Genomic DNA, 23,277 nt, shown 5'->3' on the forward strand with positions numbered 1-23,277 from the left:
TCTTTTACAATGTTTGGTTACTATTGTACTCTATTCCTGCTGTAGGAGAACTATACTATATCCTGAATGCCTGCATGATGTAATGGCCTGCTGCCATGTCTGTCACTGCATGGCGTTTAGCACCAGCCATAAAGGAGTCATGTCTCCATGCTTTCCCATATACTCCGATGTCTACATGGCGGCACAGGATCAGAGTGTAGCCCAGAGCCACCCCAGGCAGGCATTGTACATGTATGGTCTGGGAAAGTGATGAGAGATCCCTCCTGTAATTACATAGAGCTGAAATCAGCACACACAGAGAGAGAGAGAGAGAGAGAGAGAGAGAGAGAGAGAGAGAGAGAGAGAGAGAGAGAGAGAGAGAGAGAGAGAGAGAGAGAGAGAGAGAGAGAGAGAGAGAGAGAGAGAGAGAGAGAGAGAGAGAGAGAGAGAGAGAGAGAGAGAGAGAGAGAGAGAGAGAGAGAGAGAGAGAGAGAGAGAGAGAGAGAGAGAGAGAGAGAGAGAGAGAGAGAGAGAGAGAGAATATTGCCGTATATGGGTGTCTGTTGTGGACTGAAACAGGAGACTACAGTGTTGAATTAAGGCAGTGCTGTTCCTTAATGGTCTTTCATTATTGCCAAGCCAACTAGGCACAGACATCCAATCAACGTCTATTCCACTCTGGTTCAACTTAATTTAATTGAAATGACATGGAAACAACGTTGATTCAACCAGTGTGTGCCCAGTGGGAGGTGACTGAGTAGATTTGAGCTTCTTTCGGCATAAAATTGACATTTTAAAAAAATGACCAAAACAAATTAATATCCAGTCATGTTTGCGTTTTACTTCAGGTCATCGATAGCTTTGGCAACGTGTCCGAAGACTTCATCCACGGGCAGCTCAGAGTCAATCTGAGGAGAATGAGATAGAAAGGCATGAGATGTGATTGTAATGTCGGTGGCATCATCATTTTAAAATGATAAGGATTTTATTAAGAGAGAGAGAGAGTCAAATGTTCAGAGTTTACAAGAGCTGCGAGGTGAGACACTTGGGCGTATTGTCACAATGCATATTTTGTCACAATGCACTTGTTTATTTTTAAAAGAGCAGAACTGTTTATCTAACACTGTCCTATGACACTCTCTCGCTCTCTGTCTCTCTCTCATCTGATGTTGGGATACAACCAGTGGATGCTGCTGAGGGGAGGACGGCTCATAATAATGGCTGGAACGGAACGAATGGCATTACACACTCCTTCCGCTCCAGCCATTACCACACCCTGCTCTCCCCAATTAAGGTGTCACCAACCTCCTGTGGATTCAGGCATTGACAGTAGCCTATAACTAGTGGCACCAGTCTTACCTTCCTGACGATGCCGCGGCTGGTGTAGAAGGTGATGACTGGCTCAGTGGCTTTGTAGTACAGGTCCAAGCGCTTCTTGATGGTCTCCTCGTTGTCGTCAGCGCGACCGCTGGTCTCACCGCGCTTCATCAGCCTCTTGACCATGGTCTCACCCTTGGCGTCAATGTACAGCAGCAGACAGGGGGCTCCGATCTGTGAGAAGACAAACATAATGGTCAGGACAACTTTAAAAAGGTTGTTGAAATTATATAGTCCTTTTAACTGGGAGGGGATATGCTAAAGGAAAATATATTTTGAGAGAAGAACTGTGGGAAATTGATAGATGTTGAGCTTATGGTGATTTTTTAAAAGGATAGGACTCCTCAAAAATGCATAGGTTTCCCTACTTGCGTTCTGTGATTTTTTGCACTGCTGCAACCTAATTGCCCAGCAATGTTAAAGTATGGATTTTCTGAATGTGAATATATGTTCCTTTCTCGTCTTACTTTCTTCTCAAACTCTTCGCCCTGCTTGACCTCACGGGGATAGCCGTCGATGAGGAAGCCCTTGGACACGTCGGCCTTAGCAATCATCGCGTCCTTGATCATGTCCAAGACTGTGTCCTGGGGGGGGCACATGTACTATTTATTGACATGAAACACACACACCTCCATAGAAAGATGTTGGAACAATTTCACTTCTGTGTCGAAAAGTGACATAAAGTAACTTGTGATCACCAGGTGTTGGAACCAAAAAAAAAATCAAAACAGAACCATAATTTTATTTTGTTCCATTCCACTGTTCAGACCAGCAAAATAAAGTCATGAACCGGTTCTAACAACAACAAAAAAGTACCATTTATATCGTTCCTTTCTGTTCCTTTTTATCCTCTGAAATATATATTGTTTTTTACATTTAGCTCGACGTTAAATTACTTTACCAATCAGTGCGGATGGAGCAGCTTGCTGTTGAGCGGGTAAGTGATGTAATCTATATAGGAAAGTTGTTAAGAGCAAATTGTATTTTGCCGTGACAGCATGGTTTCATAATATCATAATGAAAGATAAACACACACACTATGCTGCTAGTCACAGTGTAGAGCACGAAATGCAACTGACATTTTGAGGGTGAGGAGAGAGGATGGAGGAAGCTTGCCTTGAAGTGCTGGGCATCTTGTTATGACATGCATTATACAGAATTATACCTACGGAGGAGCGACTTCTATGGAATAACTTTCAATGTCTTTCACTTCCCAGTTGGTTTAACGTTGGACCAGAGCAAACATTAGCTAGCTAACAATCTTACACAAGAATTTAAAACACGTCTTACCTTTTTGTGGCTAATAAATCCAATGTGAAAGGTGAAAACTATAGTATTCTTAGTTAGCATTGAAAAAATCCATTCTCCACTAATTAAACATCTCTCCAAAATGTTTGAATTACGCTTCTAACATCATCAGTAGGCTACAGTAACCTGTGCTTCAGAGGGGAGGAGAAGTTAACCTACACACACTCACACAGACTGGCAAAGATTTCCAGCTGACAGAGTGACAGAGTGAGGGCTTTGCATAAGTACTTCGTTGTGACTGGAAAAAAATGCCCGGCACATTATTAACCGGTACCCATGCTTTTAAAATAACAATTCTGTTCTGGAACAGTATAGATCACTTTTGTTTTCGGTATTGGTTCTGTTCCTCAAATAATGTAATTATTTTCCTGTTTTTGTTTCTGTTCCCTGAACCGGTTCCAACTCCTGGTGAACACAATATCCGAATTAAAATGGGTGTTAATCTGATTTATTCATGCTTATTCCAAGGAATTCAGCACAAACGGTACAGTATACATTAAACCTGTGAAGTTAGACTATATTTACTGTAGTAACAATATTGTTAACATGTTATTACATAGTAACTGCTTTAGGAATGACTGTGTGCACTGTCCCAGCCACTCACCAGGGGTACGAGCTCTCCCTTCTGCATGATGGCCTGGAGGGTCTTGCCCCTCTCGGAGCCGGATGCTACCTCAGCACGCAGCAGGTCCCCAGAAGACAGGTGGGTGTAGCCATACTTGGCCACCACCTTCTCACACTGGGTGCCCTTACCAGAGCCAGGCCCACCTAGGAGACACATACAAGGAGGACAGGGGTTAGTGTTGGTTGGTTGGTTGGTGAATCCCATCTAGCCATAACCTTAGTGGTGGTTGGTTTATGACACAGGGCTGTTGTGTATATTTACTTTATACTTTGGTGTATTCTTTCAAGAGAAGTGTAGACTTCACCTTATATCAGACATCGAACGTGCATATGCCTACATTTTGTGCTGTGTTGCCTGATAGTGTTGATTTTAAAATAAGATGATATATTATATTTCACTCACCTACAACGAAGATGATCTTGGCGTCCTTGATTTTGTCTAAAAGGAACAGAGGCAACAGAGAAACATAGCTGGTAGTTCTAGAAACAACTTCAGACAATTACTGGTTAAACCTGCAGGTTGCTGACAGTAAACCAAGTTGACAAAAAAATTTTGTGGATGTGTAACAAACCATCATCAGAACGGACAATTTGTCTGGAGCAGCTTGCTGAGTTGGAGCAGCTGAATGAGCAACCCATCTTGACATGGAACCTCTCTGCCTTCTTGGACTTATATACAACGGAATTACCTTGGCAACCTTCGCCAACCACTTCACAATGCTTTGTGACCACATAGAAAATGTCCCCTAGCTACAGTAGCACTGGGCTAAGATTAGCCAAAGTCACTGTAGTCACACATTTTGTAGAAATGTGGGGTGTTTATGCGTAATGGTCTTAGTTATTTCACATGAGAATATGCAGTGTTTGAGTCACTAGGGAATCCAAAAGTACTGTACTTTTTTATTAAAGGCTTTTGAGATTTGTACATCTGAATTGGATAAGAGTCCAGCAAAAACACTGTAAACCTATCGATCTCTCTAGTGCCTTCAGAAAGTATTCACCCCCTTGACCTATTCCACCTTTTGTTGTTAGAGCCTGAATTCAAAATTGGTTAAATAAATACAAATCTCACCTATCTACACACAATACCCCATAATGACAAAGTGAAAACATGTTTTTTAAATTTTTTTATGTGTGCACATTTGAAAATGAAAAACATCTCATTTATGTAAGTATTTAAACCCCTGAGTCAACACTTTGTACAAGCACCTTTGGCAGCGATTACAGCTTTGGGTCGTCTTGGGCATGTCTGTATCAGCTTTGCACATCTGGATTTGGGGATTTTCTGCCATTCTTCCTAGCAGATTTGTCAACCTCTGTTAAATAAGATGGGGAGTGGCAGTGAACAGCACTCTTCAAGTCTTGCCACAGATTTTCAATGGGATTTAAGTCTGGGCTTTGGCTGGGCCACTAAAATACTTTCACATTCTTGTTCTGAAGCCATTCCAGTGTTGCTTTGGCTGTATACTTGGGGTCATTGTCCTGTTGGACACCTCCAGGCAGAGTCTGGGAAGTTCCATTTTCCCAATTATGGGAAATTTAAACTTTCAATTTTTCTAGAAATTGTTTTATACTTATGCTTGATCTCAATTCTCAGAGATCTACAGACAATTCCTTAAACTTCATGGTATAGTTTATACTCTGACATGCACTGTCAACTATGGGGCCTTATAGAGACAGATGTGTGTTTCTTTCTAAACCGTATCCAAACAATCGCATTGGCCACAGGTGGACTCAAATCAAGTTGTAGTGACATCTTAAGGACGATCAAAGGAAATTGGATGCACCTGAGCTCAATTTGGAGTGTCATACCAAAAGGGTGTGAATACTTATGTAAATTAAATATTTATGTTTTTCATTTTCAATACATTTTCAGTATTTTCTTAAAACAGGTTTTCACTTTGTCATTATGGAGTATTGTGTGTAGATGTGTGAGAACAAAAATCTGTTTAATCCATTTTGAATTCAGGCTCTAACACAACAAAATGTGGAATAAGTCAAGGGGTCTGGATACTTTCTTAAGGCACTGAATCATTCACTGATAAGTAGTAGCTAAGAAATCCCTTTCTTTTTGAATGTTCCCTCATCTGATAATAAACAACAATACAATATATAGCTACAAACTCATATAATGTATTTTCCCATTTGAGTGTTGTGCTGACTATGAAGGTAGAGTACAGTATGTTCCTTTCAGCAGTGGCAATATTGTAAATAACCAGAAGAGGTCACCATAGCTTAAGCACACACTTAGGACCAATGATGTAAATATACACTGGATTGCCATGCGATGTATTGGCCATTGAGAGGCTTTGAAGCCACCGGTCGGCCATATTGGCACTCCCCAGTAGGTGATTTCCTTCATAGGAATGAATGGAATTCTACTGTATTTCAAATATAAGGACAAAATTACACATATTTAAGTATTTGTTATTGTACTGGGGACAGTAACATTAGTAATCTCAAAAAGTGATAATTTAAGAATGGTTTTATATATATTTTATTCATTTTATTATGTTTAGCTCACAATATAATTAATGTATGCATTAAGCTGTCTAATAGAAAAACCATTACAAGGATGAATGAAGACATTAATAAATGCATTTCTATAGTTTTCCAAATATTTTCTACAATGTGGGGGAGTGTCAAGATGGAGACGCATTTGCTTCCACACAGCACCCCATCTGAGTCATCTAGTGTATACATAAACCATTGCTTAGAACACAAGTACTTCCCCCATGAGAAAAGTTTTATGTTAAAGGAGATCAACGTATTTTTCTTTTGTCATAATTACCTGCCATTTTGATCTATAAGGGGTTATTCCTTTTAACTGAAAGAGAAGACAGATAAAACAGAAGTTAGCTTGTACATTCAGAGATAGTAATAGTACCACTTCTTAGCCTGCATTTGACTCCATGCAAATAGATGCAAAGTCTCATTTTCCTATTTCGAAGAGAACCAAAGACAGTAATATCAGTCAGTAGCTTTAGTTGTTTTTAAAAATATTGTTGTGTCCTCCAAAGCAATTGATTTTGGGTGAATGCTGTGTTAGTATACTTACTTATCCATATCAAAAGAATTACAGCAAATTACGCAATCTGAATAAATTCTCATAGTAATACAGTAAAGCCTATACTCTTAATCAGTTTTGACATTAAGACAGTTGATGTCCAAGCAAAAGAGAAAATGTCTAAACCACTACCGCCTGAAATTGTTACCTCAAAATTTGTGAGAATAAAGTTTCCTCAGAACAAACACAATACCATTTGTATATTATGTAACTTGAACGTAACTTAACTTAGGAACAATAAACCCAGTCCACAGAAGGGAATCATTGGAATGCAGCATCAAGTAAAGTCAAAAGCATTACTTCCACATATCTCAAGATGGACAGAATCAATGACAGTAACATTACAGTATCTGATCACTCAGCAGCCGGTTACACCACTCAACCAGAAATTATAGCAGAACCTGATGTTCCTTAACACCCCCAAAAAATCACGACCAGAGCATAGTGCCATCCCTGTGCAAAAACTGTATGATGGAATGGAATCTGAATATTTCTGATTGCAGTAAATATGAGTTAATATTACCAAATAAAATAACAGCCTTACTGTTCCCTGTGCATTTTCTTCCGGACTTCCTAAGTGCCAGAGGGAGGGAGGAAGAGGGAGAATCATTTCTGGGTGCGTCAGGGTGGCATGTGTAAACAGATCTCTCAGCTCAAGTGGCTGCCCGTCTGGATCATGTGATGAGGGTGAAGCCTAGCCGTGTGATTATTTTTGAATGATGCCTGAAACAACTGGATAAAAAGTTGGAGAGAAAGTTGATCCTGTATAAATTGTCGTGGAATAAATGAAAAGGTCTGACATGAGCTGACCATGAATCAGTCATTGACTGGCTGAAACAAAGGCGGCGGTAGGGAGGGTGCTATTCAATCAGTTGTTGAGGGATAAGTGTAAAACTCAATGTGTCTTAGGATAGGAGGAGCTGACCCTACAATAAGCCAGCGAGAAAGTAAGAAGTCTGCTTTCGTTAGGTTAAGAGTGTTGGGCCAGTAACTGAAAGGTCACTAGTTTGAATCGCAGAGCCAACTAGGTAAAACATCTGTCTGTGCCCTTGAGCAAAGCACTTAACCCTAATTGCTCCTGTATGTCGCTCTGGATAAGAGACCGTCTGCTAAGTGACTCAAATGTATATTAGTTACCATAGTCTTTTTGGACCCCAGAAAGAGTAGCTGTTCTGAAGGAAACTCTGCAGAGTGGTCACTAGCTGGTACAGCCACAAAGTCATACAATATTATTTTAAACCTGACCTTAACCCTAACCACACTGCTAACTCTAATGCCTAACCCTAACCTTAAATTAAGGTGAATTTGTACAATATAGACAATTTTGACTGCAGCTGGCTTATCTAAGGGGAAATCTCTCAGAATATTAGGTTGATTAGGGACTAAGTAGAATAATGGTTGAATGTTTGCTCGTGTCATGGTAATCATTTTCAGTGCATAAACTCACAGGTTACCAACAACACACTAAGGGCATTTCTGGTTTTAAATATCCTATGATTCATGTTGTAGTGACACTGCCAAAGACACGGGTAGGCAGGTGACTAGTAGCATCTTAAGTTGCTAAGCGAAGATGTTCTTTCATTTTCTTTGTGATTTGTTTATAACCCACCATAAAAAAAAGCCACAGCTCAGACCTGTTCCACAGACAGGCTCAAGTATACTGTACATTTCACCCTTGGAAAAGCGTTTCAATATGGCAGCCAGAGCTTGATAGGATTATTTCACCCCACTCACAGAGGAGAAAGAAAGAAGTGGTAAAGTTTCACTGAACCTCTTCACCATCCTGCTACCCTACTCTACCTTGGTTTTTCTGAAGACTCAGTAGTCCAGGTCCAGGGTGGCAGGTTTTATGTAGAGCTCTTGACTCCGTGTCCTTTGTAAATGTCACCCAGGCATCTGAGTCAGCTCTGTGCCCCTTTGGGACACCCACCCTGGCCTATTATGGTGCCTTCACTAGGCTGTGCAGCTTCCTTGGCATGCCAAACACACACCTCCTCCAATCAGGAGAGGATCGGGCACTGCCCAAGCAGCTGGGGTTACTGACCGTTAATCATGGCAGACCCTGGCCATGACCCCAATATCCGAGGATGTCTCAAGTGGAGTTTGGATATGCAAAATACACATTTCCAATTCACACATGCATATAATTTGCGTGTGAAATGGGACAAATACAAGCACCCGCCATATTATTATTATATCATGAAGTATGGTTAACTTGACATGAGGTGTAACGTGTGCTATATTGTGGTACACAGCACTATGTGTTACATTGACCATTACGTTGACTGTTCTGTTTTTTACACTAACCATTTCCCAATGGCCACTTCTTTGTATGTCTTTTTGGTCCTGTCCAAACCGGATGTATTTTTTGGTCTTTCTTTGGTGCAGTCCAGGCCAGCTTTGATTTCAACGTCCAAGGACGTTGATTTCTGGTCCAGTCCTGACTGTATTTGGCCCAAACATAGACATGGTTCAGATTTGGTACAATCCAGACCAGACCAAATCTGAAGCAATCATAGACATCTATGTTTTGCATGTTTGGGCAGTGCCTCACAGTACATTACAGCAGAGTACACTATATTACAGTACAGTAAAGTATAGTGTACTGTATTGCACCCTACTTTACTCTAATGTACTCTACGGAATTAAACTACACTATACTCACTGTACTCCCAGATCCCCCGGATGTAGTGTTCACAATATAGTAGCCATATCTAGGGAAACCAAAGTTCCAAAGACTGGGCCTAATATAGTGTATAAAGAGGGCATACAATACGTTTTGTGGTGATTCCTATTGTTTTGAAGATATTTGTTGGTCTGTGGTGTGTAATGAGTAGCAAACAGACACTGCACTTGACACATTTATGAAATTGCTAATTCCAGTTACTAATAAGCATGCACCCATTAAGAAAATGACTGTAAAAACGGTTAAATCCCTGTTGGTTGATGAGGAATTGAATAATTGTATGGTTGAGAGGGATGATGCAAAAAGAATGGCAAATAAGTCTGGCTGCACAACCGATTGGCAAACGTATTGCAAGTTGAGAAATTATGTGACTAAACTGAATAAAAAGAAGAAGAAACTACACTATGAAACAAAGATAAATGACAAAGAATGATAGTAAAAAACCTTAGAGCACCTTAAATAAAATTTTGGGAAAAAAGGCTAACTCGGCTCCATCATTCATTAAATAGGGAAGGACATTCAACAAGCACAGCACGTACACAAATGACGATGATGAGATAGATTGATGATAAAAAAAGATTGTGGGGACTTTTTTGTTAGACTTCAGTACGGCTTTTGGCATTATCGGTCATAATCTGCAGCTGGAAAAATGTGTTATGGCTTTACATCCCCTGCTATATTGTGGATAAAGAGTTACCTGTCTGACAGAACACAGAGGGTGTTCTTTAGTGGAAGCCTCTCCAACATAATCCAGGTAGAATCAGGAATTCCCCAGGGCAGCTGTCTAGGCTCATTCCTTTTTCAATCTTTACTAATGACATGCCACTGGCTTTGAGTAAAGCCAGTGTGTCTATGTATGCGGATGACTCAACACTATACTTGTCAGCTACTACAGTGACTGAAATGACTGCAACAGATAAAAGAGCTGCAATTAGTTTCAGTGTGGGAGGCAAGGAATAAATTAGTCCTAAATATTTCTAAAACTAAAGGCATTGTATTTGGGACAAGTTTAGATAAGACAAGATAATCCATCTACCCGATAGGTGTGGCATATCAAGAAGCTGATTAAACCGCATGATCATTACACAGGTGCACCTTGTTCTGAAGACAGAAGGCCACTCAAAAATGTGCAGTTTTGTCACAATACAATGCCACAGACGTCTGACGTTTTGAGGGAGCGTGCAATTGGCATGCTGACTGCAGGAATGTCCATCAGAGCTGTTGCCAGAGAATTGAATGTTAATTTCTCTACCAAAAACCACCTCCAACGTCATTTTAGAGAATTTGGCAGTATGTCCATCCAGCCTCACAACCAAAGAGCAAGTGTAACCACACCAGCCCAGAACCTCAACATCCGGCTTCTTCACTTGCGGGACCGTCAAAGGGGGAGAGAAGGGGGTGCTGATCAGTATATTTCTGTTTGTAATAAAGCCCCTTTGTGGGGAAAACTCATTCTGATTGGCCTATGCCCTCCCAGGCCCACCCATGGCTGTGCCCTGCCCAGTAATGTGAAATCCATAGATTAGGGCCTAATACATTTATTTCCATTGACAGATGTCCTTATAATTCAGCAAATGCTTTGAAATTGTTATTTTGACATAATGCCTACTTCATTGAGAGTGTATGTGCAGTTGAAATTTGGCCATAGAATCAATGACTGAAAAATATGTATTTTCAACATTGGGAAGATTTGTATTTTCACCTTTCATTCAACACCTAAAATGCACCTGGTTTCAACATCTGGAAAATATGCATTTTCAACATCCCCCAAAAATGTATTTTTCGACATCTGGAAATTACATCTTTTCACCTTTCATTCATTACTTTTTTTTAATTATTTTTATTTTATTTAAGTACGCAAGTCAGTTAAGAACACATTCTTTTTCACAATGACTAGGAACAGTGGGTTAACTGCCTTGTTCAGGGGCAGAACAACAGATTTTTACATTGTCAGCTCGGGGGATTCGATCTAGCAACCTTTCGGTTACTGGCCCAATGCCCAGTGTTCTAACCACTAGGCACCTGCTGGTAAAGTATGGAAAAGACTGTATTTTCAATGTAATTTTGCTTACTGGGTGCTAGCTGTGTAAAATAGGACTATTCCAGTGCCCATGCCATTTCTATGGCCTATCCACTGTCATTATTGAGGCAGGGTTGCGTGTGTCAATATCTGTTAGCTGTAGAGTTCCAAAGGTACCTTAGAGTATTCCTTTTTATGGTTTGAGTGCGAGTCCCTTTGGAAACTTAGACATTTTTTCTCTGACGCACTGTCCGTCATCCATTCTAGCCTGGTCGCAAAACCATCCTACTGGCTTTCAATGTCTGTTCGCCCACATCCCGAAACACTTTACTTTCTCCAGGATAAAGGACATCAAGAACGCACGAAAGAAGCATACATTCAAAATATTGCACTACTTTCCTGCAATGGACTTTTTTCAATGAATACAACATGATTCCACAGACATTAACGTTTCAGTACCAAGGGCAGCGTCATCTGAATGCTCCAGAATCAACCCATTCAGTTTCCTCATGTAAGCCACGTGCGTAAAACCTGTACCAAGAAGCATCTGGTAACCCACTCGCCCCTATCTCAAGTCTGTGCATATCCAATGCACCTCTCTCTTTCCCAAGCGTGTGTTATTGGTGTCCCCAGTCATGCAGTTCAGCTATTAAAAGACCCTGTCTGTCCTCTCTGCAGCTGTTCCCAGATACCATGTCAACCATTCGCAGAAAGCACATGGAAGGCTCGATTGCACTAGCTTAGCTGATAAAGCCAATGTAAGTGTAGCATAGAGTATAACAATAAGCGCAATCTGTCATTACAACTGCAGTGTCCACAGCTCTCTTATGCAAAGCAGTTGATGAACTGTATTGTGTGGTCCTCTTGTGGTCCTGCTCCTTTAATAGTGGTGATATGCCTTTAAGGGAAAGCAGGATAACTTTTTGACATCACCAGCCCAGTCGGAGTTAAGATATTCTATGGTCTTTACAGAGATATGGTTGGGGAGAAAGGGAGAGAAGGATGTGTACTGCAGCTGTGTGGTGTGTGACTTCCAGGCGGTAGGGCTTTTCGTGTTTGGATCTTCACCATTAACTAAGAAGAACCAATAGCATAAAAAGACATACATCACCACGCATCAATGCAGCATGCTGTAAACACAGGCATATTGCAAATTAGTGGGTTGGTGGGAATGAGCAACCGGACAGGCATAGCAACACGTTGTTTCTGCCATGGACAATGAAGGATGAAAAAAAATAGTAAAAACAGCCAAGCCTGTTCTTTTGATCTCCTACTGTGCATGCAAGTCCAGGCATGGTCTAGTCCACTCGCACATAGTATGACACACACTTCATTTGGCTATGACATTCTTACACCATAGCAGAATGAGGACAATGCTACATACAGTACGCAAGTGTCTGAGCTACCCTTTTCCTCAGCCTTCCATAGCCTTTAAATGCATTGCATCAAAGAAGCAGTGGCAGCTAGGGTCAGGCGGCACTTCACAGTGCCACCCTGTCCCGCCAGTCAAGCAGCCCTGCCCACTATTCCCTCACAAGCCCCTCTCTGTGTTCCTGCAGCACAATTATCCCCCAAGCCCCGCTTCCTGTGCTTTTTATTCCTCTGCACCGCTGCCATTGTGTGGCTGTCTGTCCTCTGTACTGACCTCTGTAACGTTGCGGCTCTGTCCACAAGTGTGTGTCTCTGGATCCTGTGTGTGTCTGAGCAGTGTCCCTGCTGCACGGCAGCACTCTTTCCCCCTCCTCCACTTTTTATAGCACAGCTCAGCCTGCTCAGACACCAGTGCATTCTGGGAAAAGAGGGAGAGAGAGGAGGAGAGGGGAGTTTGGGGGCAGTGTGCCTTCGACTGCTGTAAGAATGTATTATTGTCATCATGTGTTGTGCATTCGATCCACGGAAGCTTTGCTTTTGCATTTACAGTTTACATCCTTGAGGAGAGGTTGTTAAATCGAGGGGAAGAGAGAGAGTGAGCTAGGAAGCTAGGGAGAGACCAAGCTAATGAGGAAGTCAGAGGGGGATTATCAGCTAACTGCAGATTGATATGTTGTTCCTTTTAATATGGAACGAACCAACTGCTGGGGGGGGGGGGGGGGCTATGTAGGAGGATTGTGGTCTGTTCCAGCAGAATACTTGAGATGCATGGGAATTACTTTGCCTTTGCTATAAAAAAATAATAATAATTAAATCCCATCGCGAGCCTCAGCTGTAACATCATAGAGGAGACGTTGTTTATGTGCAGGAAATGCCGGGAATTATCAAATGACTCTCAAACAATAAAATAACAATGTTGCATCTGTTTCTTTGCAATAAACAGGACAAGAGCCATTGTGCTAAGGTGAACCACAACTCAAGCTGTATAAAGAGCACTGCCTTTCTTTGCATTCTAGTCACTGTTGTAATCTCCTTTGGAAAACAGAGAAAAGCAAACCAACATGTTTGGTCGGTTCACTGTGCCTCGCCCAACTAAGGGCAAGTCAATGACACTCCCCATCCTTTTTTATAACCTTGATTTTAGTTGCTGATATAAGGAGTCGTTCTTGTCTGGGCGAGGAGACTCATTTGATAATGATGATGTAAAACATTACATATCGGATATGTAAAGACTATCCAAGTCTTTGGGTGGGGGGGAAATTGAATCATACACTGCGCCAATTGGGTGTGGACGTAAGAATGGTTCTGCAATATAGTATGGGGTGTAATCAAAAAAAGGTAGCCCCAACAACACCTACATGCAATGTGTTGAAGTTGAAGCAAAGCCGATTGTTTGAAAGCAGACTTTCTTATGGTAATGTGTAGAACACTTGATGGGACATGACAACAGAGGCACATAAAACATTGGAATCAATATTTTATTAAAAGCAGACGGGACATCTTTATGTCCTCAAATGGAACATAAATACAAAAAAATATATGTACATATGGTAGTGACAAATAGAAGCGTACCGGATAGATCTGGACCAAGTTTACCCTTATAAGTTATGGAAAAATAGAGGAAATTAGCTCTGTTTGGAAAACAGTGGGGACCTTGTAAGCCTCTTTTTACAGAGATCGAGATGAATCATATAGATCACGACCCATCCCGAGTTAGGTTTATGGCCCACTCTGGGATAGGGTCATGACTCTTGAGGTACAAAGTAGAGCTACACGGTAAAACTAACATTTACAAATGGAGTCCCAAAGAGGAAGAGCGACAAAAATGTCCATTATGGATCATCAGTTAGGCAACACGTTACTCTACGTTTAGATCTTACTACAAGCTGTTTTTGTTTCATTTCTTCAGTATACACCTGTCTCTGGTCCACTGGGTCTGCTACAGGATAACTCTACAGGATAATTCTGATAACCACAAGAGAACAGAAATACAAAAGGCACTAACATTTTTTGCAAATATATTCTATCCTTTACAAAATGATCTGCAAAAAAATATGCAAAGTATATACTGTACAGTTATGTATAGCTTGTCACTGAAATAATAAAACGTGCTTAAAAGCATTATACTTGCTCACATGATTACATCCTCAACCTCAGGAATGACAAAAGTCTCATTTCCAATAGGACACACAGGACAGCTGTAGTACACATGTTTCACCACAAAGGGACAGTATACAAGCAGAATATAAAACTAACCCCTCCTAGACAATTGGAAACTGAAAACTAACAGCTGTGGCAATGTATTTGAAGATCCCTGCAACACAGGATTGTGTGTGCATAGGCTATTCATCTACTCCTGTGCCGTCCTAAAAAAAAGTCCCCAATCCATTGGACTGCCATGGGGTGTAAGGTCATTGGTCAGAGATAGGTTGATGGCATTGTGGGGGTTACCATTAGACATTTGTCGATTGCAATCAGTATACTGCCTATATACTGCACTATTGGCACTTCCATGGCCTAACTGAAGAGATGCACTTTGATTTGAGCTTGATTCAACTCTCTAAAACAATATATTCTTGACATTTTGTATACTATTAAACATAACATTTATTTTGAGAAATGTATAATTTTTTGTTTTAAACCTGTTTGTACTTCAGAAGACATGAACTCTATAATGACTAGACCTTGATTAACCGTGCTGTTTTATAATTATTCCTGTAGTCTCTTGAGCTGTTGTCTAACACCGAATGCAATTTTGACACTGAAAACTATAGCTAATACTGTTTGTCACCAAAAATACCAGCAGCAATCATCGTCATCCTTCAAACCAAACACTTCTCCATTATACGCTTTGAAATCAGACCCCTGATACTTAGTAATACAATCGGAGTTTGAAAAAAAAAACTGATTTAAGGCAGTAGATGGGGTACAGTAAATATATTGTTGGCGTCTCAAACCCTAGCGAAACACTTCATTCACATAGATTTCTCCTAGAATTTGGATTTGTACACCTTTCAAATCTAAACAGATTCACATCAGCTGAAAGGGTGCCACCTATTGCACATGGTGTTCGGATCTTGCGTCACACATCACCCTAATTTACTTAATTCCCTTCAAGGATCTCCTCGAGTGGTGGCCCAGGCAGGGTTGCAGAACAGTTGATGGCACCAGTACATTATTTGGTCACACCCCATGATAATGACCTCACCTGTGCATTCCATACAAAACCAGGCAAGTAATGAAAAGCCATCTGGTAAATTAGCATGCCTTGGGCAGGGCTTGACATTCAGGTAAATTTGCCAGTGACACACCGGGCCAGTGCGAACTGGGAGCTACTGGCTCCAATGAAAAGAATACTGTCCTGGTAAAGCGGATGATGCACGCTGAGCAATGATGCACGCTGAGCAAGTAGCTTAGCTACCCTCCATACATAAATAATTCAATTTTAACTTGACAACATCATATTAACATTGATTGTTTGGAGGGGAAAATAAAACCTTTGCAAAATCTCAAACATTGTGTTAATAGCTAGGTTTCCATCCAATTAGCGACAGATTTTCATGCGAATACTCAAAACTTTTCCCACCAGAGATGAGTTTCCATCAAATTGACTTGATGTGGATAAAAGGCTGTGTGCGGCCCATACACATCATTTTTGAGGTTACCAAATAAAAAAATGGGTTTCCATCGCATCTTCAAGTCTACTGATGGTTCTGTGACATTTTGTTTTTGAGTTATATAGTGAAAGTGCCCACTCTGGTCTTGGCTCGTGCCCCCTAGCCAACAGCTTGCAGAAACAGTGCGGGTATAGCCTACATGATGAGATTATTATAGACAAATGGCAGATTATTAGTCAAATGGCAGCCAAGCATCATGTCACCAGAATAACACCCTCGATATGTATTGTATAGGAGCATCAAGCTCATTACTGTGCACTTTCACCAGCCCATAAGCTATTTCATCTGTAGCCTAATAAACTGCATGGTTTCCCAAGTCGCAGTGGGAGGAACCCACAACATATCACCACGTGACTCCAAGTTTACTTTGATATGATGATCAATATTTGTGCATAAAGGCGTTTCCACCGCCATTTCTCACATAATTTTACAGACAAAAAATGATCACACCTTGTTGTGTTGTGTTTTGTCAATATTTGGAAAGGTTACCGATATATTAGCTGTTTACATCTGGCCTGTCATGAAATGTCTCATCCGACATGTACTTTACTCACATAAAAAGGTTGGATGGAAACCTGGTTAGTGTTAGTGATTTTGAACAGTCAGTCTACAGGTGTAGAGCCCTATAAAATCAGTTTTGGTAAATTCATTTTTCCCGGTTTAATTTAATAGTTTTCCTTGTTTTTTTCCAGGTTTTCACTGTCAAAATCACACTTTGTTTTTAGGAAAACTACAACAACTTGGATGTTTTAAGTCCACAACAATGCTTAAACCACATCAGGAGACCACATTTAAGGTCTGGGAACAATAAAACAAGTATAATTAGAGAATTAAGTTGCCTAGCAGTGTTCTTGTACTGTGCAATGTACAGTGTGGGCTACACTGACAGAGTTAGCAGAAAAATGCTCTGCGATTGATACAAATCATTATGATATCATTTTTTTTTTTTACTAGGCAAGTTGATGGCCTAGGAACAGTGGGTTAACTGCCTTGTTCAGGGGCAGAACACCAGGTTTTTACCTTGTCAGCTTGGGGATTTGATCTTGCAACCTTTTGGTTACTAGTCCAACACTCTAACCACTTGGCTACCTGCCACCCCACATTCTGTCAGATAGTCCTACTTTCCAGTCAACATTTAATTGGAAAAGTGTTTTAGGAAAACCTTTAGACACGTTCATTCAAACAGTGGATGATGACCGAATTGCACATCGCAAAGATTCAACCAAGACTCCAGACTAAACTTTTGAATACCTGGTTTGCATACCCATTGTTGCTGCCCACTGCTATTAGAATAAATCTTGATAATAAAAAAAAAAGCAAATTGTGAACCAAAAACTAAGATGACAAGCAAAACATTTTCACTGACACCCTAGCGACCAATTAAAGATTGGTTTTGCATTGCCAAGTCAAATGGTCGCAGTCTCAAACCCTGCCCCCAGGGCTGATTGCTTGGGCTCCTAGCTGGAGTCCCCGGATGGGTCGGAGTCGGGCCCGTCCTGTTCTTCTGAGGGGAGGTGGACCCGCTGCTCATCCATGCGCTTGGCCTGTGCTCTCTGGATCAGACTGAAGAAGTCCTCGTCAGGCACCGTGGGAGCCCGGGGGCCCCCTTCTGGTGGGGAGCACCGCTGGTCATCAATCCTGGAGGACTTGGTTTAGACCATGAGAGTGAGAGAGACAGTGAGAGAGAAGGAGATACATACAGTGCCTTGCGAAAGTATTCGGCCCTCACTGTATTTTTTTGTGAAGAATCAACAACAAGTGGGACACAATCATGAAGTGGAACGACATTTATTGGATATTTCAAACTTTTTTAACAATTCAAAAACTGAAAAATTGGGCGTGCAAAATTATTCAGCCCCTTTACTTTCAGTGCAGCAAACTCTCTCCAGAAGTTCAGTGAGGATCTCTGAATGATCCAATGTTGACCTAAATGACTAATGATGATAAATACAATCCACCTGTGTGTAATCAAGTCTCCGTATAAATGTACCTGCACTGTGATAGTCTCAGAGGTCCGTTAAAAGCGCAGAGAGCATCATGATGAACAAGGAACACACCGGGCAGGTCCGAGATACTGTTGTGAAGAAGTTTAAAGCCGGATTTGGATACAAAAAGATTTCCCAAGCTTTAAATATCCCAAGGAGCACTGTGCAAGCGATAATATTGAAATGGAAGGAGTATCAGACCACTGCAAATCTACCAAGACCTGGCCGTCCCTCTAAACTTTCAGCTCATACAAGGAGAAGACTGATCAGAGATGCAGCCAAGAGGCCCATGATCACTCTGGATGAACTGCAGAGATCTACAGCTGAGGTGGGAGACTCTGTCCATAGGACAACAATCAGTCGTATATTGCACAAATCTGGCCTTTATGGAAGAGTGGCAAGAAGAAAGCCATTTCTTAAAGATATCCATAAAAAGTGTCAGTTAAAGTTTGCCACAAGCCACCTGGGAGACACACCAAACATGTGGAAGAAGGTGCTCTGGTCAGATGAAACCAAAATTGAACTTTTTGGCAACAATGCAAAACGTTATGTTTGGCGTAAAAGCAACACAGCTGAACACACCATCCCCACTGTCAAACATGGTGGTGGCAGCATCATGGTTTGGGCCTGCTTTTCTTCAGCAGGGACAGGGAAGATGGTTAAAATTGATGGGAAGATGGATGGAGCCAAATACAGGACCATTCTGGAAGAAAACCTGATGGAGTCTGCAAAAGACCTGAGACTGGGACGGAGATTTGTCTTCCAACAAGACAATGATCCAAAACATAAAGCAAAATCTACAATGGAATGGTTCAAAAATAAACATATCCAGGTGTTAGAATGGCCAAGTCAAAGTCCAGACCTGAATCCAATCGAGAATCTGTGGAAAGAACTGAAAACTGCTGTTCACAAATGCTCTCCATCCAACCTCACTGAGCTCGAGCTGTTTTGCAAGGAGGAATGGGAAAAAAATTCAGTCTCTCGATGTGCAAAACTGATAGAGACATATCCCAAGCGACTTACAGCTGTAATCGCAGCAAAAGGTGGCACTACAAAGTATTAACTTAAGGGGGCTGAATAATTTTGCACGCCCAATTTTTCAGTTTTTGATTTGTTAAAAAAGTTTGAAATATCCAATAAATGTTGTTCCACTTCATAATTGTGTCCCACTTGTTGTTGATTCTTCACAAAAAAATACAGTTTTATATCTTTATGTTTGAAGCCTGAAATGTGGCAAAAGGTCGCAAAGTTCAAGGGGGCCGAATACTTTCGCAAGGCACTGTACATCTAAAATTGCAATTCATGAGTGCTGCAATTCATGAATCCTGCATAACCTGAGATAAGCACAAATATGTATATTTTACCTAAATTACGCATCGATGGATGTCAATGGGAGACTAAGGTTAAGATTCAACCCATAGAGATGCTGAGGCAGTGAGACATGGCCTTACTTGGCACTTGATAAGCATGTTGAAGAAGTCATCGCTGGGCTCCTGGGGGTCTGTGTCAACACACAGGTGGCCCAGGTTGTTATGGGTGATCCTGAGGCCGGGCAGGTTGCTGACGCTGACCCGCTGGTCATCCAGGCGACGGCTCTGGGAGCTGACGATCAGGTCAAACAGCTCCTCTGTCTGGGGCGAGGTGATGAGCGCTGGATCTGAGAGAAAAGGGAGTTGGATTATATTCCTTTACTGTAATTGACCCCCCCAAAAAATCAATGCCACACATTTCTGACTAGAGATGTCCGGCAATGTGTGCTTTGAGTGATGCATTGAGTCATGCATTGACGTGAAAGGAAGTTAATGGAAGTAATGGAATTCAGGGATCCTCATTCACATAGGTTTCTCCTAGAATTTGGATTTGTACACCTTTCAAACCGAAACAGATTCACAACAGATCCTTAATGGAAGTAGTATCAGGGATCCTCTAGTTTTAGACTGTCGTAACAGCACTAATTCGCTAACCTACCTAGCATTTCATTAAGAGAGACAGCCCCTCCATTCTCGCCGTTTTCTCCGTTCTCTACATTCGGGTCGTCAAGGTGGCAGCGCTGGTCGTCCATGCGGCTGCTCTGAAACTTGCTGAGGAGGTCGAAGAAGCAGTCCTCATCAGAGGGGTCACGACTTAGCTTCTGAAACAGAGAGACATGGATGCTAAGTGATAGAAGAGGCAGCACAACCCCTCATCCCACACACAATGACTCAATTGTCTCTTATATCCTTTTTATGTGGTTCATGTTTGGCTCGTGGAGCAGCAGGTAGCCTAGTGGTTAGAGCATTGGGCCAGTTACTTAAAGATTGCTAGATCGAGTCCCCGAGCTGACAAGGTAAAAATCTCTCGTTCTGCCCCTGAACAAGGCAGTTAACCCACTGCTCCTAGGCTGTAATTGTATATAAGAATTTGCTCTTAACTAACTTGCCTAGTTAAATAAAGATGAAATAAAAAAGACAAACAATTGTATAAGATGATACCTTGTTTGGGGCGAGTGGTGTTCTGGATTTTATTTAAACAGCAAGTCAAGTTGAGATCACGGTCCCCTTCTCAGATGAGAGATTGATTTCAGCCACACCCGTTGCTGACAAATGTATAAAATCGAGCACACAGCCATGCAATCTCTATAGACAAACATTCATAGTACAATGGCCTTACTGAAGAGCTTAGTGACTTTCAACGTGGCACCGTCATAGGATGCCACCTTTCCAACAAGTCAGTTCGTCAAATATCTGCCCTGCAAGAGCTGCCCCGGTCAACTGTAAGTGCAGTTATTGTGAAGTGGAAACGTGTAGGAGCAACAACGGCTCAGCCTTGAAGTGTTAGGCCAAAAAGGCTAAAAGAACGGGACCACCAAGTGCTGAAGCACTTAGCGCATATAAATTGTCTGTCCACGGTTGCAACGCTCACTACCAAGTTCCAAACTGCCTCTGGAAGCAACGTCAGCACAAACACTATTTGTTGGGAAACAATGGGTTTCCATGGCCGAGCAGCCGCACACAAGCCTAAGATCACCATGTGCAATGACTCTGGACTCTGGAGCAGTGGAAACACGTTCTCTGCAGTGATGAATCACGCTTCACCATCTGGCAGTCCGAGGGACGAATCTGGGTTTGGTGGATGACAGGAGAATGCTACCTGACACAATGCATAGTGCCAACTGTAAAGTTCTGTGGAAGAGGAATAATGGTCTGGGACTGTTTTTCATGGTTCGGGCTAGGCCGATGGTTCGGGCTAGGGAAATCTTAACGCTACAGCATAAATTGACATTCTAGACGATTCTGTGGTTCCAACTTTGTGGCAGCAGTTTTGGGAAGGCCCTCTCCTATTTCAGAATGACAATGCCCCCTTGCACAAAGTGAAGTCCATACAGAAATGGTTTATTGAGATCGGTGTAGAAGAACTTGACTGGACTGCATAGAGCCCTGACCGAAAACACATCGCCGGCCTAATCGCCCAACATCAGTGCCTGACCTCAATGCTCGTGGCTGAATGCAAGCAAGTCCTTGCAAAAATCTTCCAAAATCTAGTGGAAAGCCTTCCCAGAAGAGTGGAGGCCAACTCCCATATTAATGCCCATGGTTTTGGAATGAGATGTTTGACGAGCAGGTGTCCACATACTTTTGGTAGTGTAGATAGATAGATATCTGTATTTCTATCTATCTAATCTAAGAAGCACCTTTGGCAGCGATTACAGATGTGAGTCTTTCTGGGTAAGTCTCTAAGAGCTTTCCACACCTGGACAACAATTGCACAACATTTTCCCATTATTATTTTTAAAATACCTTCAAGCTCTGTCAAATTAGTTGTTGATAATTTCTATACAACCCCTTACAGGTCTTGCAATAGATTTTCAAGTAGATTTAAATCAGAACTGTAACTCTGCCACTCCGGAACATTCACTGCCTTCTTGGTAAGCAACTGAAGTGTATATTTGGCCTTACGTTTTAGGTTATTGTCCTGCTGAAAGGTGAATGTCTCCTAGTGTCTGCTGGAAAGTAGACAACCAGATTTTCCTCTAGGATTTTGCCTGAGCTTAGCTCTATTCAGTTTATTTTTATATATGAAGAGTGGTACTCAGTGATGTGCTGTTACATATTCCCTTTACATAATGCTTTGAATTCACGACATAAAGTGCATTTCTTTGACACATATTTTGCTGTTTTACTTCAGTGCCTTTCTCTGCAGCAACTGAGTTAGGAAGGACACCTGCATCTTTGTAGTGACTGGGTGTATTGATACACCATCCAAAGTGTAGTTAATAAAGGATATTCAATGTCTGCTTTTTATTTTCACTCTTCTGCCAATATTTGTCCTTCTTTGCGAGGCATTAGAAAACCTCCCGATTTCTGTTGTCGAATCTGTGTTTGAAATTCACTGCTCGACTGAGGGACCTTACAGATAATTGTATGTATAGCATACAGACATGAGGTAGGCATTAGAAAATACAGAGTGCGAGTCCATGCAACTTAAGCAAATTTTTACTCCTGAACTTATTTAGGCTTGCTATAACAAAGGGGTTGATTACCTACAGTATTGACTCAAGACACTTTAGCTTTTCATTTTTTATTAATTTGTACAAATTTCTAAACACAAAATTGAACTTTGACATTCTGGGGTATTTTGTGTAGGCCAGTGACAAAAAAAATCTGAATGACATTTTTAAGCCTTAAGACAATTGAGACATGGGTTGTGTGCCATTCAGAAGGTGAATGGGCAAGACAAAAGATTGAAGTGCCTTTGAACGGGGTATAGTAGTGATGCCAGGTGCACCGGTTTGTGTCAAGAACTACAACTCTGCTGGGTTTTTCACGCTCAACAGTTTCCTGTGTGTATCAAGAATGGTCCACCAACCAAAGGACATCCAGCCAACTTGACACAACTGTAGGGAAGCATTGCCCAGCATCCCTGTGGAACACTTGACACCTTGTAGAGTCCATGCCCTGACGAATTGAGGCTGTTCTGGTGGGGTGCAACTCGATATGAGGAAGCTGTTTGTGGAATGGCTATTAGTGTGATTCTCTAGTTTAAGCCCAATGCAATCATTGGCAGTACAATTATTGGCTCTACACAGTAGTGTAAAGTACTTAAGTAAAAATACTTTAAAATACTACTTAAGTCGTTTTTTGGTGTATCTGTACTGTACTTTACTAAACTCAGCAAAAAAAGAAATGTCCCCTTTTCAGGACCCT

The 23,277-nt window shown here is 41.5% G+C and overlaps 2 protein-coding genes across 4 annotated transcripts in view; both read right to left on the bottom strand.

Moving 5' to 3' along the window:
• Positions 1-656: 656 nt before the first annotated feature.
• On the bottom strand, positions 657-12,831 carry LOC139387771 (adenylate kinase isoenzyme 1). 2 transcript variants are annotated; one of them, XM_071134008.1, is made up of 7 exons: positions 12,707-12,831; positions 6,080-6,115; positions 3,692-3,727; positions 3,269-3,432; positions 1,824-1,940; positions 1,339-1,530; positions 657-887 (listed from the first exon to the last, which is right to left on the bottom strand). In XM_071134008.1, the coding sequence occupies exons 2-7, from the start codon at positions 6,084-6,086 to the stop codon at positions 819-821; spliced, it is 585 nt and encodes a 194-aa protein (XP_070990109.1). In that variant the 5' UTR covers positions 6,087-6,115; positions 12,707-12,831; the 3' UTR covers positions 657-818. The 2 variants fall into 2 exon arrangements, with proteins under 2 accessions (XP_070990109.1, XP_070990110.1); XM_071134009.1 differs by lacking the exon at positions 12,707-12,831 and adding an exon at positions 6,900-7,087.
• Positions 12,832-13,891: 1,060 nt separating this feature from the next.
• LOC139387772 (G-protein-signaling modulator 1-like) overlaps positions 13,892-23,277 on the bottom strand; it is a 65,794-nt gene continuing 56,408 nt past the window's right edge. For both annotated transcript variants that reach the window (XM_071134011.1, XM_071134010.1), the window contains exons 12-14: positions 20,063-20,225; positions 19,546-19,751; positions 13,892-17,755 (exon numbers count right to left, since the gene is read on the bottom strand). In XM_071134011.1, coding sequence (XP_070990112.1) covers positions 17,567-17,755; positions 19,546-19,751; positions 20,063-20,225 — 558 coding nt within the window. In that variant the 3' untranslated portion in view covers positions 13,892-17,566. The remainder of the gene's footprint in view (positions 17,756-19,545; positions 19,752-20,062; positions 20,226-23,277) is intronic.

This window comes from Oncorhynchus clarkii, chromosome 29 (genome assembly GCF_045791955.1).
Source record: "Oncorhynchus clarkii lewisi isolate Uvic-CL-2024 chromosome 29, UVic_Ocla_1.0, whole genome shotgun sequence".
NCBI lineage: Eukaryota > Metazoa > Chordata > Actinopteri > Salmoniformes > Salmonidae > Oncorhynchus > Oncorhynchus clarkii.